Here is a 19,965-nt window from a genome sequence, read left to right as displayed (position 1 = left end):
AATGATTCCTGCTCCTGGCTTGTAGAAGGCAAAAGCCCTCTATAGAGGGAGAAGGTCAGGCACAAAACATGAGAGAGACACAACATTAAATGGAGCTTATGGGGAATAATTAACTTTCTGTAAGATTGTTGTTGATGATATGAGGGGCTTATCTTTTTGGAATATCTGAGAGTTATGGGATGTTGGTGCATCTGTTCCTCCTATAGAGGGCTTTTGTCTTTCTGAAAGTCAGGAATTGGAATGATTTGGATGTCTTTCTGAAAACCAGGAATTGGATGATCTGTTGCGGTTGAGTGTCAGCTGTGGAACAGGAAGGTGCCTGCACCACCTCCTGGCACAGTTATCTCTCTTTTGGGGGAACTAGGAGACACTGTTCAAGAAGAAAGAAAATGTCTCAAGATAAAGGAATGTTCCAACCACCCTGCAATCTTTAGAAACCGCTGAATAGTTTGAGGTCTAAAGTTCAATGTTAGAGACAAGGATTGTCTATTTATTATTGCTTCATTTAAGAGATAAAGAAACTCCCCCCCCCCCCCCCGCGCAATAACAGGGCACCCAGTGGTGGCTTGCCATGTTCATTAAAATACAATAAAATATGGAAGGTAAGTACTTGCTAAGAAGGTTATCTTAAGGTGGGTAAAACCGTGATTCCTAATTACTTGTCCTTAATAAGAACCAAATCTAACAGAAAGTTACTTTTACAACTGTTTCCACTCTTATGTACCTACTACCACACTTAGATTGATATTAGAGTCCCTTCTCTGTGTCTGTTGTCTTCTAAGGCATGGAGGGCACACAAGATGCTCATTGTGAGCATCGCAGTTGTGCAGCACCCTCCTGACAGAAACCCACCAGACTTCACTGCTGGTAGCCCTTCACTGCAAAGCCTAGACAGAGTTTCAGAGCATCTGGCCATGTTAATTCAGTTCAGTATTCAGTTATCTCTGTTGTGGGGCTGTGTCTGTATTGTTTTGTTTGATTTCTGTTTTAATTATGATTATTGTATAAAAGTAGATTTTTAGCCACCTGGGGCTAAAATCTACCTTGCAGTCAAGACCTCCTGGCAACTGAGGCAACTGACCTGCCAAATGCTGCCCCTCTAACTGGTGATGCACCAGCCTCTGCTTCTTCCACTCCCTGGTTTGGAAAAGGAAGAGGAGGATGGAGTGAAAGGGGAAACATGGAGGATTGTGGTAGGCTAGAACATCACCACACTACCCTATCACTGTCCTCCACACTTCCTCTTCCGCTCCAACCCCCTTTCTTTTCCAGTCCCCATAGTGGGAGGAGTAGTGGAAGCAGGTGGGCAGCCAGAGGTGGGTGCCCTCCACAAATACACTCCCAGAGGCAGTTGTCTCAGTTGGCCTCATGGATGGAGCAGCTCTGGAAGTCTCACTATAGGGTCTCATTCTGAAGTGTTTTTTGGCTTCCGCCATTTTGAGATTGCTGCATCTGTGAAATGGAAAGCAGCTGATTGCAAAAAAGAATAATATACCCTCTTCTAAGCTTATAATAAGTGAGGTGACCATACATCTCTTCTAGCGGAAAAATATAAACCAGGGAACTAGGCTCATTCTGTATAACTGTGTCACACATTAAAAAGGCATGTGCAGTTACTTATCCTTCAGCAGGGTAGATGCTAACCTCTTTGGAGATTTTCAAGCAGATGCATGGATGGCCATCTGTCAGAAATGCTATTGTTGCCTGTGTTAAGCAGGGGGTTGGACTAGATGACTTCGAAGGCCCCTTCCAACATTGGTATTCTTGTGCTTCTATGTCGATGCATGCTAATTTAGTTTGTGCATCTCCAATTGTATTATAACAGCCCATTGCATAGAACCACATTTGACAAGTAGTGCAGACAATCTCATGTCAAAACCTATAGGAGCCCATGGTAGGTGTAGATATAATGGTGCTGGTCAGGATTTAAATGAATGACTTCCTGATTTAGATTAACTGTGGACTAAATAACAGCCCCAGGATTCTGTGTCACTCAGTGAGGCTGGAGAATTAGCCTGTATGCTTGGTAATTTACCATCGGTGCCCTGACATCAGCTGCAACATGCAAATAGTTACTTATTTTCAAAACAGTGAGCCAGATAAGCTGCAGCCAGCACTTGAAATAACCTAGAGTCCGAAAATCCAAACATTAGAATTGGAGATCCATACGTGTTTGCTGGATCAAGTCTTTGTAGAGCATACAACTCACCTGTGCAGTCAAAATATAATAAATTAAATCACTGACAATTTGCTGCCCTCTGGCTGCCTCACTATGCTTGTTGAGTGAGACAGCCCTGCTCTCAGGTCGCATCTAAAGTGGGATGGTGATGTCAAGCAATTTGACTTATCTTTGCAGCAGCCCTTACTCCCATTGTATGCTTCCAGGATGATTGTTTTCCCTATCCCAAGCCCCCAAAGGCTCTGAATAGAGTAGTTGTCCTAGATGTTATCATCTGCTCAATATCTGACTGCTTTCCAGTCTTGCAGCTCAAGGCCAGCCTTTATGTTTCCGTTCCTTATATTATGTAGTTTTCTAAAAACAGCAAGGGATGGTCTTATGTGGCTGGAAATTGGACTCTTCTTGCCTTCTGCTGTTCTGCATCAGGAGGACAGCTTCCAAGAAAATAGTTTTTCCTCTTGAAGTTTTTTTCCCCTGCCTTCTGTTGAATGGCTGAAAGGAGGGCCACAAATTCACTGTGTGCCACTGTGAGCTACGAAGGAAAGAACTTTTAGTACACTTGGTAAAGCCGTCTCTAGAATCATACCCTAAAAATAAGCATTTCTTATCAAAATATCCTTAGCACCACCCATCCTGGAAACTTAAAAGAAAACCTTTTTTCGTGGAAATGAATTTGTGGCCTTGGACCTTTTTTTAAATCCATGCTTGAGCCTATGAACACTGCAGGACGGTAACATTATTTGCTGCCTCTTGGTTTGAACGGCATTTGTATAAACCCTGATAGAATCATGAGAATCAGTGAACTGCCATTATCCATGGATATAGAGTCTATAGAAAAGACAGGAAATGATGTATTGAGAGTGGTGTTGATCTACATATCAGGTAGGTCATAGAGTCCATTAAGCTAGAAAAAGAAAGACTACAATCATTCAGTCACTGTGCCTAAGGGCCGAGTTGGAAACTTTTTTATATACTGTAAGAATATATGGGCTATTGGTTTCACACCCTTTTTGAAGACTTCATAACAACATCTGGCTGGCCACAAGGTGACTGTGGACTAGTAATCCATTCTTTGTTTCTGAAATGATGAATGAAAGTTTTCATAATCTGTTAAAGCTTTAACAATCCTGACATTCTTCACACACACACCCACTGGTAAAGATTAGCTTTTCTTCTCCATTTACGTAAGTCTCCTCCATACCCAATCACAATAACAGGTTAGCCCATATCCAGTTATATTATGTTCTGAGCACAGTGCAGTTGAGAATAAATATACCATATCAGAGATGACAGTGGAACATGTTGAATAAATCACACCAAGCTTTTTTTTTGGGGGGGGGGGGGGAGCAGGGGAATAAGAATACCTTACCCCACCACACACACACACCCACACACTGTAATTGAAAAGGGGAGGAAGAGGAAAAGCTTTCATGAAAACATAAAATGTTCTGCAAGAGCAGAGTTGTTCTGACCTCCTAAAAATCAAATGTGTGTGAGCCTGGGATTCTCAGAACAAGTCAACTCTTCAGGAAAGTTTGCTTTATCTGTTTGCTTTATCATTGTGTCTGTTTTTGAATCAACTCAAGTGAGATGATACCTGTCTCCCAGTTGATTGATGGTCCTTAGAAATGTAAAGTGTTTTGTGGATGACAAGAATTAACAGACTGCAGAACTCTGACTGTGTCTTTTTCAGTTTATGTACAGAAGGTTGGGGCAGAGAGGTAGGCAGTGGGGGAGAATGCACAGGGTTGATTGTTGCATGTCTCTGAAGGTCTTTCGCAATGTGAACTCGATAACTAGATAAACCACAAACTAGATAACTTTCCAGAGGAATTCAGGTCTCTTTAGTGCTGGGCTTTGATCTTAAATAGTTCTGTGGCACAGAATGTTTTTAAGAAGAAAGGAAACCATGTATGCTCTAGACACTGTATCTGGGCTCATCACTCAGGAATGCAGGGGTTAACAGTCAGCACTGTTTAATCATTTGTGAATGACCTATCAGGAAATCTGTCAGGAAGTGGGTACAGATTCCTGAGAATTGATGAAAAGTATTGCAAACATACACACAATCCCATAAGCAACACTCAGTGGTGTGGATATTCTTCAACTTTAATATCCATGTTCTTCATAGCCACAACCCTTCATAACTAGAGGTCCTGCAGTCATTTCTTAGCTGTGGAATAGTAATGGTATGGTAATGCCTCTCTTTTAAAGTAGAAATCTAATCGCAGGCCATACACCTCAAGTATGTTCATGCCGGCTGTTCCTAAGTGCATGGGCCTTTAAACAAGTAGCCTGGTTTCTGTAGGTAGCCTTTTAACATTCTCCCATTCCTGTCCAGGCTGCTTATCTTTGAAAAGCTACCATGAGACTGAGAGAATGTTTAAATGACCCAACCACATGGGCAAGGCCCAAGTGAGTGGATCTGTTATATGGAAACAATCTCTTCCCACCAAACTTCCTGCCAATTTTCTCTGTAAACCGCTTGGTGAACTTTTTGTTGATAAAGCAGTATATAAATACTGTTAACAATAATTCCATGGGAAAGATCCACATGATCTACTCACAACCAAGTGGTTGGGTCATTTATATGTTCATCAATCCCCACAGAGGCTACTCAAAAGGCTTTATCTACCCTACTCAAGGCTGCTTCACAGAGTACTATATAGCAGAGAAATAACATTTTTGCATGTAGATGTGCTTGTGCCCATCATCAGTTATACCCCAAGGGCCACAGCAAAGGCCATTTCAGACCAGTGAGCCTTTTTTTGGAAAGTCGTTTTTAAACTATGATTAACTATTGCTGTGTTTTGTAAGCTTGTTATCAACTGTTTTACATTACAGTGTATTTGATATTTAGGGGAAAAGAATCAGAAAGGTGTGCCTTTAGTGTCATTTTGAGGAATTCAGCACACAGTTTTATTTTGATCTTCCTTCTGTGAGACCCAATCTAAATGCTACATGCAAAACATGTAAAGGGCTTCACAAACATGTCTGTGAAATGCTAGAGGGAGAGAGCCCTTCTGGGCTAGGGGGATTTGATAAACCTATTAATGGTTACCAGTCTGAATGGCTGTATTCGATCTCAAGACTCAGAGAGCATGACTGTCTGCAGAGCAACAGCAGGTGAGAGCTGTGTGCCTACATGCCCTGACTGTGGGAATGTCCCAAGGCATCTGGTGTGCTAATGTAGGAAAGACGAGGTGGCCCTTGGTTTGACCTGCCAGTTTCTTCTGCATTTAGAGTCAGTAAGGACTGATGCACTGCTGCTTCTCTACTTCTGGCCACCCCACCAGAAGTAGTCTTTTAAAAGAGGCTACTTTTGGGCCATCACTGCACACATCCACATAACAAGAGAAACAGACTCACTTTCTAAGGAATGTTACTTTCACTCTTGTGCTGCATTTTCTAGAGTACAGTACAGCAACTCTCGTACTGATTCATTACACCAGTTCTTTAATGCTATGGTTTTGCCTGATGCCTTTAAATATCTTTCATTCCTTTCAGCATTTGCTATAAATGGGATGAGCGCAATAGAGCAGAAAAGTACCTAAATTGACAATTGGGGTCACCAGAGCAGAATGACTTGCACATCGATTTCACAGGGCTGCATTCCAGCTCTCTGTCCTTTTAAAGTGTTGATTATTAGTAGATTCCTGCACCATGACTCTTCTCTGAAAGGAAACAACCTTCCAAATGGGAGGTTGGCAGAAGTGGCCACTGTTGGCACGAGTTGTATTGTTGAAGGACTGTGCATCATGCCCTTATCTTTGTAGTTTTGGAACAAGGATTTTGTTCTGTACAATGGAGAATATCCTTTCCTTTTCTCTCGGTTATGGACTGAGAAATGTTTCGCAGAGATGTTGGCCCACAACAGCATTTTTAGTCATTGTACACTGTCCTTAGAAAACTTCTCCAATCGTTGTAGAAGGCTAGACTCCTTGAAATGATTTACAGACCACTGAAATGTGCATAGATAAGAACATAAGAACAGCCCCACTGGATCAGGCCATAGGCCCATCTAGTCCAGCTTCCTGTATCTCACAGCGGCCCACCAAATGCCCCAGGGAGCACACCAGACAACAGGAGACCTGCATCCTGGTGCCCTCCCTTGCATCTGGCTTTCTGACATAGCCCATTTCTAAAATCAGGAGGTTGCACATACACATCATGGCTTGTAACCCATAATGGATTTTTCCTCCAGAGACTTGTCCATTCCCCTTTTAAAGGCATCCAGGCCAGATGCCGTCACCACATCCTATGGCAAGGAGTTCCACAGACCAACCACACGCTGAGTAAAGAAATATTTTCTTTTGTCTGTCCTAACCCTCCCAACACTCAATTTTAGTGGATGTCCCCTGCATAATTTTGTATGTCTCAATCATGTCCCCCCTCAGGTGTCTCCTTTCTAGACTGAAGAGGCCCAAACACTGTAACCTTTCCACATAAGGAAGGTGCCCCAGCCCAGTAATCATCTTAGTCGCTTTCTTTTGCACCTTTTCCACTTCCATATATCCTTTTTGAGATGTGGCGACCAGAACTGGATGCAATACTCCAAGTGTGGCCTTATCATCGATTTGTACAAGGAAGATGAAGATGTACAATAGATGGAGGATATGCATGCTTTTCTATAGCACAGATTTGCTATCAGTATAGATTCTTGGCTATTGGAGAAGATACTGATCCTGCAGAGATATAGGAACCAAGAAGTAGTTATCACAATTTGACAGCTAATTATGAATGTGTGTGCACATCAACTTCCATTTCTCCAGGTGTTTGCCTTCATATTGCAGTTGTCATCCTGGCTGCCGGCTCTTGCACTTTCCAGGCTCTCGCAGGCAGCTGCAACTAAGCTTCAGAGCAGCTTCTCAAGGATGTTATCTGGGGTTTTTTGCCTGCTGACTCTTCCACCCTCCACTCCTCTGCACAGATTATGTCAATGGCCTCTCAGTCTCCCATCAAAGCAACCAATCCTGCTTAACTTTTTCAGGCAAGGCTCAATCTTCAGACCACCTTCTGCTCCAGAACATATGAATCTTCCTCAGACCAAGTCAGAACAGTGAGCTGTAGTCCAGTATGATCTACTTAGTAGGAATTGGCCTTCTTCTCTCTCAGGCAGAGGTCTTTCCCAGTACGTCTACCCAAAATCCTTGTAACTGGAGATGCTAGGAGTTAAAGTACAGACCAGAGGTTTACCAGAAGGGAGAAGGGCAGGCTATTACAGGGCCTCTAAGTGGATGAACTGCAGGGTTTAGAAGTGGATCAAAAATCTTTTCAAAAGGTTCAGCAGGTGGTTGCTGACTTGGAACTACCCTTGTCAAGAACAGGAAGTAGAAGATGCTTCTTTTTCTAGTCCAAATCGGGAATGGAGGGGTGGCAATAATTAACGTTTGTATATCTCCAAGTGTGCAAATCACTTTCCATGTGTTATCTTGATGTTGTCTTTCTAGCACAACTCCTATAAAGTATGTATCATTATCCCTATATTTCAGCTGGGGTAGACTGAAGGGTGGGGCTTTGTGTAAGACCACCTAGTAAATTCATGACAAAGGTGAGATTTGAATAAGGGAAGTCTTGATTGGCAGCTCAGTCTCTCAGCAACTAGGCTGCACAGGCTTTTCAGAGCAGAGCTCCAAGTAGAGAAAAAGGATGCATACCACATTCCAAACAGCACAATAGGAAATTTCAAAGCTCTAGGATGACTCCTAGAAAGTAATCAAAGTTCAAGGATGCTACACATTCAAGCTCTGAAAACAGTTCACTTGCCATAGCATTTTCACAAAGAATCTTGAAGACTATAGATTCACAGATACAGTATATGCCAGAAGAAGAATAGGTATGAAAGTGTTTGAAATAGGTCACAAATATGTCCCAATGTTCATGTTACAGCTTGCAGTTTAGACTGCTAAATTTGTTGACTGTCAGCAGTTGCATGTGAATAATTCCAGGAATATTTTGTGAATGATAAAGAACTCAGAGATACACCAAATCTCTGCATTTGACAGTTATTAAATGTCAATATTCATTGACATTGTCAGTATTCGTTAGTATCTACTCTCAAAGTGGGGGAACTATCTCTATTTTTGGACATGCATAAAACTCATCAGGGACTGTCAGTATTCATGTGTTAATGTCACTATTTATCAAATTCTGGCCATTCACTGAGAGACAAGCGTACATATTTAAACATATAGCCCAAGTTCAGACAACACTATAGTTCTGTATTGACTATTACAAGCCTCAGACTCACATGCAAGAAGATATTAGCAGATGCCTGTTGTATTTGAACCCCTGATGTGTGGTTACCTCCAAAACCTAGTTTATTCCAAACATAACGCAGGCCTACAAAATTGAGGGTCAGAAAAGTTTTTCCCAAACTTTATGGTATTTTGATATGAATTTGAGGTGCTGATTCCAAAAATGGCATCCGTTTTGCCCTGTCACATCTAGTTTTGGAGAGACGGCATAGCCTCTTTAGTGAATGGTTCAAGCAGCTTCCTCATGAGGAAGCCATGATGTAGGCTTTCTCGAAGCTGCTTGAACCATTCACTAAAGAGACTATGCCGTGTCTCCAAAACTAGATGTGACAGGGCAAAACGGATGCCATTTTTGGGAATCAGCACCCCAAATACACCCAGGAATTGGTGTAACGTTTAAGGAAGCAAAATGTGTGTTGGCCTTTGTAATTTAACATCTCAAACTGGAAACAGATCTTAGTTCGATACTTTGCTTTGTAAACCATGATGTTTGCTGCTATCACTGCACATCACAGTTTGTTCAAAACCTACAAACAGATGGCACTGATTTCTTCACTTCATGTGCAGTGGAAAGGGAACATGAGAGTACAAGAACTGTGCTGGTAACACTTAACCATCTGAAGCTATGACTTGTAAAACTGACAGTCAACTTGGGACATGTGAAGAATTCAGCCAGGCAACTATTTTTTTTGCAAGATCTACCTGCAAAGCTTGCACCTGAAGTCTTAATCACTAGAAGCAGCACTGACTCTAATCTGGTTTGTCTCTTTTAGGGAGCAGGCGACAGTTTTGTGGGAGCACTGGCTTTCTACCTGGCTTACTACCCTGCTCTGCCACTAGAAGAAATGTTGAGGAAAGCAAATTTTATTGCAACCATTAGCGTCCAAGCAACAGGAACACAGTCTTCTTTTCCTTACAGAAAGGACCTGCCGCAAGATTTGTTCTGAGACATACCCCTATGCTGCCAAAATGGAGGGCACTGATTTTCTCTTTGTTTGGGCAAAAGAATTCTCCTGATTAAATGCAATCTGTTACAAATCCAATCTACTTGAGTGCTAAAACACAGAAAAATGAACTGAAATAGCTGCATGAACTATTACTACTTTCTGCCAAGTCTCACACCAGTTAACACTTGTATTATTTTACCCAGTATCATAGGCAATGGAAAACATGTGTCTTCAGCACTTCTAATTCAAATCAGAATGAGACAATCCCATTCCTTCCTCACATTAGGTGCAAGTGAAGAGAGGCAGATGCTGTGGCCTTAATTTTTTTTTGTTTTAGAAAAATCAGTTCTGAAGTTGTGATTTTAAGAAAGGTAAGCTTTTCCAAAAAATGAAACTGTTAATTGAATTAACTGTGAAACTTCTCTTTCTGTTGGAAATAAAATTGAACAACAGTGGATCTAATTTTTGACAGTGTTTATACTGGACCAACAAATGCAACATTACAAAAGAATAACTCAAGGCTAACTGTTAATATACAAGTGAAACGTGGCAGAAGCTGTATCTCTTGAGTTTACTTCTCGTTGTGGGGATGGGTGCTATAGGCAATTACCAACCGCTTTCTGGAGTTTTATGTAGAGCTGGATTTTAACAGAAACATCTTCAAGTATTGTATAAGGTGCCAGAATATTGTGTAATCAGAAAGCCACAGCTTGCCAGACTACTCAAGAATATTCCTTTTGACATGACAACTTCTGTAGAGGGATAGTTCAGAAAACATTAACTATTCCACTGAAGTCCTGCCAGAGAGAGGTTTTGGGTTTTAATTTTCCTGTGAAAATGTTTTTTTTTTCCTTCAAAAGAATGCATGCAGTCTTGTATCAGCATAGAAATAAAGCACACAGACAATGAAATTTGCTATTTTAATTGAACTATAAAAATAACTCAAAAGATAAATAAGTTGATGATGATCTGTGGCCAGACACCAATAACTCTCATTTCCACATTGTTCTTGTTCACAATGGCCTTCCAATTACAGGAGGCAGCCAGCTCAGCCCATTTCCTCTCAGAGAACACTACAGGTCACCAACTCTGTATTTTCCCCTATGATTCCGCTTCATGTATGAATCAAACTGTTCTAGCCAGTTATCCTTTAGAGGGAACGGATCTTCTTCTGCTCTCTGAAAAGCACACGTTGTTTAACTGAGGACAGAAAAGAAGGTTGGGAAACTGAGGTTATTAAAAGGATTCATTAAACCTTCACACATACATCTAAGCACAAACACAGTCAAATTACTGGCCCAATGTCATGGTGCCCAACAGTCATCTACAACTGCATGCAATTTGGTAGCCATGTGCACCTTGCTATATGAATATATCATACCTCTGTAAGCAATGGCTGCAATCCTAAATGCCTGTGTGCTGACAGAAGCCCATTGAAGTTAGCACCAGTGACTCAATAGCTCAGTTTTAAAAAAGAATGAAGATAGGGGAATCTAGCATTAGAAATTAAGACTGTTCACCCACAGAAAGTTTCTCCTCCTTATCAAAAAACACAAACTAAAATTGATGTAAAATTTCCTAATTTACATCAATGTTATAACTTCTTCTAACAGCCTCCTTTAAATGCCTATAAAGACCATGTTTCCTTATACTGAAGGACCAAACTACACATTACGTGCAATGTGTGTGTTTAGCCTTGATTTCCAGCATTTTTTTTCCTTAAATTGGTTTGTGAGGGGTGCAGTGAAACCACATAAATCAAGAGCCCAAAACATGCATTATACGTAATGCATAGATTGACCAAAAGAATACAGCTCACACCACCGTCTAGGCTCTCATTTGTATCCACCTTTAAACCGTATGTTCATCAAAGTATGCAACTAGCTCTAGAAACACAATGTGGGTTAGAATGCAAATTTCACAGCAGATAGAGAGTGATGCGCTAATCCTACTCATCAGCAGCTACCAAAGGCATTTCAATCCCTGACAGGAAAGGCAACGTAATTCAGCTCAGAGTTAGGGAAACCTTTCCCAAACTCTTACTGCCCCCTGAGGTCTGCAGGGTACATGGCCTTCCTGTTTCACACAGACTGACAGATCTGACTGACTTTTGCAAGCGGGGGGGACTGACAGATCATTAGACTGACAGATCTGACAGATCATTAGATACCCTTCTGTTGGCATCCTTCAGTCTCGGAAGACTATGGTAAGACTCTGAATGGTGGTTCTGGAACAGAGTGTCCTCTCCAGTGCACAAAGCCTAGGTAAAGTAGATAAGGAGGATAGACTGTTACCCATGCAGCAAATCCCCCTTCTCCACGTCGCTGAAATGGTCCAATGGAAAGGTCCAATTGGAAATGGCCAATATGGTTGGTTCCAGCGGTGTCACAGGAGTTGCCAGGACGTGACTGTGTTCAGCCATGAACTGCCTCAGGGACTCCGGCTCCGGATTTTGCCTCGAGGTTGACTCCTGAAGCCTCTTCCATAACTGGATGTAGCCACAAGGCAGTGGAGGTTTGGGATCAGAGTTTTCCTTCTCTCAGATGAGCTGCCTTCCCAGGCTAATGAGTCCCATCTACCCGGTGGCTATTTAGTCGCCTCCTACGACAAGTACAGCCAAACTCTTATCCCCCAGCTCCCAGGGGTTATCAGCTCCCTTCTGCAGCACAGCAAAAGGTGAGTACCAGAGGATGCACCAGAGTATCCTCTGGTGCAAGGATGCAAGGTGAGTACCAGAGTAGCACCAAGGATGGTTGCAGGGTCAGCTTCCAATGTGACAGAACTTTTCCCAATTGTCATTTCATATTGAAGTGGATGCAGTTTTGCATGCCAATGTAACTTAGAGCCCAATCCTATTCTCCCTGGTGCTGGCGGTATGCTGCTATCGCTAGCTCCGAGTGTCATAAATGTGCCATAAAACACATTTGCAGCACCCAGTGAGAAGGGAGCACCAGTGCTTGGCCTCAGTGCTGAGAAGATTCACCACAGGAGTGCTGGCTGGTAAGTAGCACCACCAGGCGGCAGGGCAGCAGTGCAGCTTTTTGGGATGGGAGAGTGGGGGAGGCTGTCCTGGGCGGGGGGAGGGGAGGATCAAGCCTAGGAGCAGCCTGACATGGCCAAGCAACCTCCTCGAGTCTGCACCCGCTCAAAAGTGGGCGCAGATCTGAGAAGACCCATTGGTGCCAGAGCAGCATTACTCAGGCTGAGGGAGCAAACACTCGGGCTGAGGGAGCAAAAGACTCCCAGCACTAGCCCGGTGCCCATAAGATGCAGTGGTGGCCATTTCTGTGCCACTTGGGCGCCAGGGAGGATAGGATTGGGCTGTTAATAACTGTACTTACACATTCTCAAATGTATCTTATGGATGTAAGCACTATTTTAAACAATCTGTCAGACTTACCAATTTTCAGAAATCCTTTAGGATCCAATGGTGCTTTTTAGCCTGTATATGAACCAGCCTACTCAAAAAATATGAACTTCTGTGTAAGCTCCTTTATGTCGAAATTCTATGCACTCTTATCTGGAACCAAGTCCCACTGAACAGTGGGACGTAAAGTGGACTTACTTCCAAGCAAACATTTACAGGACTGCACTGTAAATAACTGAGGCCTGAAAACCTAATTTACACAACTTCCCTAGGAAACAAGGGCAGTACATGCACCCATCTCTTAACCAACTGAAGGAATACAAATCAGTTATAGCTTAAAAAAAAGCTCTAAATAACATGTCTGTAGCTTATATAAACTTTCTAATACAGACACACTATTCCACACAACTATATGATTTTTTAAAAGTCACTACAATCATCTCCATCTTCCCTTCTAAAACCATGTGGGATGATGTAAGGATCAATGTTTGTGTGGCAAACTAAACGTACACACCATTCACATTCAACAAGTGGCTAAGACAAATATGTATTGGCAACCTTCAGTCTCAAAAGACTATGGTATCGCGCTCTGAAAGGTGGTTCTGGCACAGCGTCTAGTGTGGCTGAAAAGGCCAATCCGAGAGTGACAATCCCTTCCACACCGGGAGCAAGTGCAGTCTGTCCCTGGTCTGTCTCCCTGGCTATGGGCCTTCCTTCTTTGCCTCTTAGCCTCAGACTGTTGGCCAAGTGTCTCTTCAAACTGGGAAAGGCCATGCTGCACAGCCTGCCTCCAAGCGGGCCGCTCAGAGGCCAGGGTTTCCCACTTGTTGAGGTCCATCCCTAAGGCCTTCAGATCCCTCTTGCAGATGTCCTTGTATCGCAGCTGTGGTCTACCTGTAGGGCGCTTTCCTTGCACGAGTTCTCCATAGAGGAGATCCTTTGGGATCCGGTCATCATCCATTCTCACGACATGACCAAGCCAACGCAGGCGTCTCTGTTTCAGCAGTGAATACATGCTAGGGATTCCAGCACGTTCCAGGACTGTGTTGTTTGGAACTTTGTCCTGCCAGGTGATGCCGAGGATGCGTCGGAGGCAGCGCATGTGGAAAGCGCTCAGTTTCCTCTCCTGTTGTGCGCGAAGAGTCCATGACTCGCTGCAGTACAGAAGTGTACTCAGGACGCAAGCTCTGCAGACCTGGATCTTGGTATGTTCCGTCAGCTTCTTGTTGGACCAGTCTCTCTTTGTGAGTCTGGAAAACGTGGTAGCTGCTTTACCGATGCGCTTGTTTAGCTCAGTATCGAGAGAATGAGTGTCGGAGATCGCTGTACAAGAACAAAGGTGACAGGGGTGACTGCAACAACTACCGCGGCATCTCTCTCCTTAGCGTTGTAGGAAAGCTGTTTGCCCGAGTTGTACTAAAGAGGCTCCAGGTACTTGCAGAGAGCGTCTATCCAGAATCGCAGTGTGGATTCCGAGCCAACAGGTCCACCACTGATATGGTATTCTCCCTTAGACAACTGCAGGAGAAATGCAGGGAACAACGACAGCCACTCTTTATAGCCTTCATAGATCTCACAAAGGCTTTCGACCTGGTCAGCAGAGACAGCCTCTTCAAGATTCTCCCCAAGATTGGATGTCCACCCAGGCTCCTCAGCATCATCAGATCTTTCCACAAGGACATGAAGGGCACTGTTTTCTTCGATGGCTCCACATCAGACCCTTTTGACATCCGAAGCGGAGTGAAGCAGGGCTGTGTTCTTGCACCAACCTTGTTTGGGATTTTCTTCGCTGTCCTGCTGAAGCAGGCCTTTGGAACTGCAACAGAAGGCATCTATCTCCGGACCAGATCAGACGGAAAGCTCTTCAACCTCTCCAGACTGAGAGCAAAATCCAAAGTGTCTGCGTGACTTCCTCTTTGCCGACGATGCAGCTGTCACTACCCACTCTGCCAAAGATCTCCAGCAGCTCATGGATCGTTTTAGCAAGGCCTGCCAAGATTTTGGACTGACAATCAGCCTGAAGAAAACACAGGTCATGGTTCAGGATGTGGACTCACCTCCCTGCATTACAATCTCTGAGCATGAACTGGAGGTTGTCCATGACTTTGTGTACCTTGGCTAAGACAAAACATTTATACCATTTGCATCTTTAAAAAGCATTTCCCAGTTTCTTACCAAAAGGGTCATATTTCAGCATGGTCAGTTTTTCTTGAAGCCGCCTTCGTCTTATGTTGAAAGAAAAGCCTGTTCCTGCTTCGCTCAACATCCGCACAAGAATAAATCTGGAATGGCAAACACTATCATCAGGAAGAGGTGAACTGCTGGCTGCTGTTGACTATTGCTGTTTGTCATAACTCAAGGTCAAGTTTGTTCCCTTAAATCCTGTCTTCCATTTGCAAGTTTAGAATTCTGCTGAAGCATACAAACAGGAGGGACATTTTCAAGCACAGCAGGAGGTTGGCAACAGTTCCACCAAAGGCTGATTTTTAAGTGTTCTACAACTCAACCACAAGACAGTGTTTTGATTCTCCCCACCCCCTAGCCCAGCAATTTGTACAGAAGATTTGTGTTCTTCAAGCATGAAAGTCATTTTAGACTTCTTCCCTAACCAGAGACTTAAGTAATCTCATAATCTGAATTCTTCATTCAGAAGCCACTAAATATACAGCGGAATGGCAGAGCCCTGCATACGCCTAAATTTGAAACCTAGACAGAAGGTTTATGAAGGAAATATAATCCAGTCCAGGTCTCCCAAAATCAAACCCCAAACCCCGTTTCTACTTGAAAATGCCTATACGTTGTCATGTAATGGATGTGGCAATACACAGCCTTCTAATAAAGAACATAGCCATTAACATTTGGATAGCCATTAACATTATCACAGCTATTACCAGCAACAACTCCTGTGCTTTTGGTGACTGCTTCAGATTAAAATTAATGAAAGGATAGTGATGGGGCCAGGCTGCCATTATTTAATATGGAAAGCAGCCCTCAAAAGAAGAATGTAGAATAGATCAATGGCCCCACTAATAATAATAATACAGGTATTTATATACCGCCTTTCTTGGTCGTCAGATTTCTCCTCAGACTTTAATTCAAGGCGGTTTACATAGGCAGGCTATACTAAATCCCAATAGGGATTTTTACAATTGAAGAAGGTTCTGTCTTTCAAGAACCAGAACATTTCAGAGGGATCTTTTATGATCTGGTATCACATTCAGGCCTCCATTTTCCTCCCACACAGGCTGACAGCAGCCAAAGAGCAGGTGGAATAACTCAGCATAACTTGGCTAGGCTTGTCAGCTGCTTCAAGGTCTCGCCGTTCACAGTGCTGGTGGCCTTGAACTGGCAACCTTCGGATGTTATCTTCAGGCAAACGGAGGCTCTATCCTCTAGACCAGACCTCCTGCACTAGATGTTCCAGCTACCTCTTCTGCAAGAGCCCACTGTCACTACTCCCAACAATTACAAACTGTGCATCTCTGCAATAATTCCAACCCTTAATACTACTCCAAGAGTTATCTACTTATAAATGGTTCATAAAATCCTTTGCAGGCACCACTGTGCCTACATTCAGCCATGATTCCTCACCCATATTGCTCATATGTAGAGATTACCCCTCTTTGCTGTAGAAGGAGGCTGAGGACATTTCTGCAGATAAGCAGCAACTTACTGTAGAAGAAGAATAACCTCTACTCAGAACACAAGCACCAAGATCACTGCTGCTCCCACCACATCCTGACGCCTGCAGCTAAAGTGCTACACAGTGAGCAACCAGAGTAAAATACACAGGTTAACAAGCCACTTACTTTGATTTGGCCTTGGCCACTGGTTTTGCAGAACAAAAGCAGAAAAAAGAACAAAAAAGTCATTTTATTCACATAATCTCTAACAACATATAGAATTTTGCTGTGTACTGCCCACAAGAGCCAACTGAGAACCAACAGAGTAACTCTTTAATAATGACTAAAGGCAACCCCCTACCTTATCATGCTTTTAAAATGAACATATACTTTTGTCTAGAGACATTTGAACTAGTTGTGGCTTTTACCCCCCCCTCCGATATTTCCTACATATGAGAGAATATGGGGCAGAAAGGGTTGAAACGCCTGGGTTCCAAACCAAACTGAAATGCCATTAACGGGCTTCCTTAGTGAATAACAGAATGGTTTTCCAGATAGAAGTGCAATTTAACACCATTTTACGATCAAATCTCCTTCAGTTCATACAGCTAAACTCAGTTCAGACTTTTAATTTCTGTCATGATTTCTGTAATCCTTTCAAACATTCTGACACTACACTGTGCAGAGTTCCTAGAGAAAGGCCCTCTTCCTGTCCTGAAATATAATTTTCAGAAAGACTCCATGATTGATCATGGGAACAAGTACATACTATAGTTGTGCAGTTTAATCTCAAGGAAATGCGTTCTCTTCTGCTATCATCTGGTTCACCCTCTATTTTCTTATGCTAGATCAGGGGTGTCAAACTCGTTTCATACAGAGGGCTGAAGTTAGCATTCAGGGCGCCTGCTGAGGGCCTGAAGTGATGTCATTAACCAGAAAGTGACATCATTAAGCAGCTGATGGCCAGAAATCAGCACTTTGTACTCATTAACTGCAAATGAAAGAAAATACACAAATCTTGATCATATTTCAAGATATGGGAGAGCCCAATTTTCATGTGGGCTGCTGTTTCAGCAGTAACTCCTCAGCACTGCTCAGCAGCCGAGAGCCTGAGGGCCGAATAAAAAGCTTCTGGGGGCTGCATCCAACCCCCCGGCCTTATGTTTGACACCCCTGTGCTAGATCTTAAACTGGAGTGAGACAGTGACTAATGCGATCCTCTATACAACGTATTAGAGGAGTGTCTTCCATAACAAATCCCAAAACTGTTTCAGCACAAACAGAATCCCTAATTTTTAAACTGTAATCCTACAGCCACATAACAGTTTTGTTACTATGTTACTATGCTGAGAATAGGATGCCTTTCAATTGTCTTATTTGATGAGTTTATTCCATATACCCTATAGCAGATGCCTCAGAGTTGGTGACTTAGTGGCTAAGAGACCAATGCAGTGCCAAAGTAAATGAACAAACATTCCCTTACCTTGTGGAGGCCCCTGTGACTGACACCCCACCACAGGATGCAGCACACACCCTGTTGGCAGAGTTGCATCAGCACTGGAGAATTGGATAGGACTGGGCCCTGCATAGTGAATCATAGCTTCCAGTTCAAATCGTACCACTGCCATAAACTACTAAGTTGGGCCTTAGCCTACAATCCTATCCACACTTACATGGGAGTAAGCTCTTAACTATAAGACTTACTTCTGAGTAGACATGCATAGGATTGGGCCCTTAGACAAGTCATTTCCTATCAGTCTCAGCTCCCCAGCAAGGTAATAATATTAACCTTACAGGATTGCTGTAAGGCTGCATCAATAATACATATTAAATCCTTTTGAGACTCAGAAAGCACTACATAATTGTGAAGCATCTTTAAGAGAATGAAGGTTAAGCCCTAGTAAGCTGTCACTCAAATAAAGTCCTGGATAGCACAAACTGACACGGACAGGGTTGTCTGTGATATTTTTTGCTTGGTTCACATCCATACAGCTGTAAGGGACCGAAACAGCTGTTGTGGAAGATACCAACTATCTAACTATCTCAATTCAGACCATGCTGATATGAAAAACACAGATAAACACTATAATTGTTGTTTATTACATTTATATCCCACTCTGACTCCAAGGAGCTCACAGCTCTGTCCCCCCCCCCACTTGACTTTACTTTTGTAACAACCCTGCAAGGTAGGCATAGTGAAGAATAACAACTGGTTCAAGGTCAACCAGAGAGCTTCACAGTTGGGCAGAGATTGCAACCCAGCCGTCTGTAGTTCAATGGTTCCCAAACTGTGAGTTGCAGCTCCCTGAGGAGCCAGGGAAACCACCCAAGGGAGCCCCAGAATCATCATGAAAAACCCACCACCCTATACAATGTATAGGATTGTAGCCCTAATGGAGAGCAACAGCCAATAACCCAGAAGGTTTGCAGTAGAGAGCCACCAGTTGAAAAAACAGTAGACAGCCACCAGTCAAAAAAGTTTGGGGGTCACTGCCCTAGTCCAACACTTTAATTTCTAAGCTACCATGCCATTTGCTGAATTATACATGAACGTAATAAATATATTCAGGATGACGCCACGAGAATCCCTCCACACTAAGTTTTTAAGCGTACACCTAAAAAAAATGTGACTGTGGCAAGCCTGTCTACATACAATTGAAAAGCGCCGCCACTGTGTGAGGCACCCAAGCACCCACAACCCATGCACGGAGCACATGAGTTGTGGGTGCTTGGGTGCCTCACACAGTGGCGGCGCTTTTCAAAGGACTCCAGTGGGGAGGCTCTGCCTCCCCACCCACCCCAAGCCCTGAACCAGAGTGTTGGTTAAGGTTTTGCCTTCATGCTCTGTGCACAGAACTGGCAGCTTGTATGCTGTGCTGACAAGAGAGCAGGGCTGAGGCTCAGCTTCCTTCATGGGTTCCTCTTCCCAGAAACTTTCACCTGAGCCTACCTCACAGGGTTGTTGTGAGAAGACCCCCCCTTCACCAACCCCCCAAGACCCAAGGTCCTGGAGCTCCGCCCCCAGCCGCACTGCCCCCTGGGAGATGTAGTCCTCGCTGAAGCAGCACTGCCCACAGGGCAGCACAGCAACGAAGCCCCAGCCTCATCCCCGATGCTGGGCAGCCTTTCCCCAACCCCACTCACTGGCCACCCCGGTCAGAAACATGGCGACAGCCACAACACCAAGCGGCCGCGAAGATCCAGGCAGCCAGGCTTCAGCAACCTGGAACAGAGAGCTTCCGGAACACAAGCAATTTCACTTCCGGCTCGCCAAGCCCCGCCCACAGAAGGAAAAAGCTCGCGCGGAGCTCCTTCCTTCGTTTCCTCAGCCACACAGAACTAGAAAGATTTTAGAGTCACACACCGCGTTATCTCATGGGCAACTTCCGGGTTCACCGAAGAAAAACTTTTGGTGCCCTTGTAGAGGAAGCAAGAGCTGCCTAGAGAAATGGATGGTTAATGCTGGTGTGAATGAGAAGAAGTGTGTCTTTCCCAATGAAAGATAGTGGTTCCCATCAGTCTTTAATCCATTTTTAGTTGCCTCTTACTACACAACTGTTTTGAGTTTTACAACATGTCTTTGTAAAAATGC

At 43.5% G+C, this 19,965-nt stretch overlaps 2 protein-coding genes across 5 annotated transcripts in view; one reads left to right on the top strand and one right to left on the bottom strand.

Moving 5' to 3' along the window:
- Positions 1-10,294, top strand: part of RBKS (ribokinase) — a 61,034-nt gene extending 50,740 nt beyond the window's left edge. For all 3 annotated transcript variants that reach the window (XM_066618660.1, XM_066618659.1, XM_066618658.1), the window contains exon 8: positions 9,210-10,294. In XM_066618660.1, the coding sequence (XP_066474757.1) occupies positions 9,210-9,383 (174 nt within the window). In that variant the 3' untranslated portion in view covers positions 9,384-10,294. The remainder of the gene's footprint in view (positions 1-9,209) is intronic.
- Positions 10,290-19,635, bottom strand: MRPL33 (mitochondrial ribosomal protein L33). 2 transcript variants are annotated; one of them, XM_066618662.1, is made up of 4 exons: positions 19,518-19,635; positions 16,560-16,578; positions 14,926-15,032; positions 10,290-10,583 (listed from the first exon to the last, which is right to left on the bottom strand). In XM_066618662.1, the coding sequence occupies exons 1-4, from the start codon at positions 19,537-19,539 to the stop codon at positions 10,534-10,536; spliced, it is 198 nt and encodes a 65-aa protein (XP_066474759.1). In that variant the 5' UTR covers positions 19,540-19,635; the 3' UTR covers positions 10,290-10,533. The 2 variants fall into 2 exon arrangements, with proteins under 2 accessions (XP_066474759.1, XP_066474758.1); XM_066618661.1 differs by lacking the exon at positions 19,518-19,635 and adding an exon at positions 17,857-18,992.
- Between the last annotated feature and the right edge of the window lie 330 nt (positions 19,636-19,965).

Source organism: Tiliqua scincoides, chromosome 1 (genome assembly GCF_035046505.1).
Source record: "Tiliqua scincoides isolate rTilSci1 chromosome 1, rTilSci1.hap2, whole genome shotgun sequence".
Lineage (NCBI taxonomy): Eukaryota > Metazoa > Chordata > Lepidosauria > Squamata > Scincidae > Tiliqua > Tiliqua scincoides.
This window is presented reverse-complemented; position numbering and strand designations above follow the sequence as displayed.

Bases quoted from the DNA above. Each gene is read 5' to 3' on its own strand.
- MRPL33 (XM_066618661.1), bottom strand. From the start codon at position 18,001: ATGGCAGTGGTACGATTTGAACTGGAAGCTATGATTCACTATGCAGGG. The intron at 10,584-14,925 runs GTAAGAAACTGG...TTCTGTCCTCAG, and splicing joins GCTGAAATATGACCCTTTTG to TTAAACAACGTGTGCTTTTC.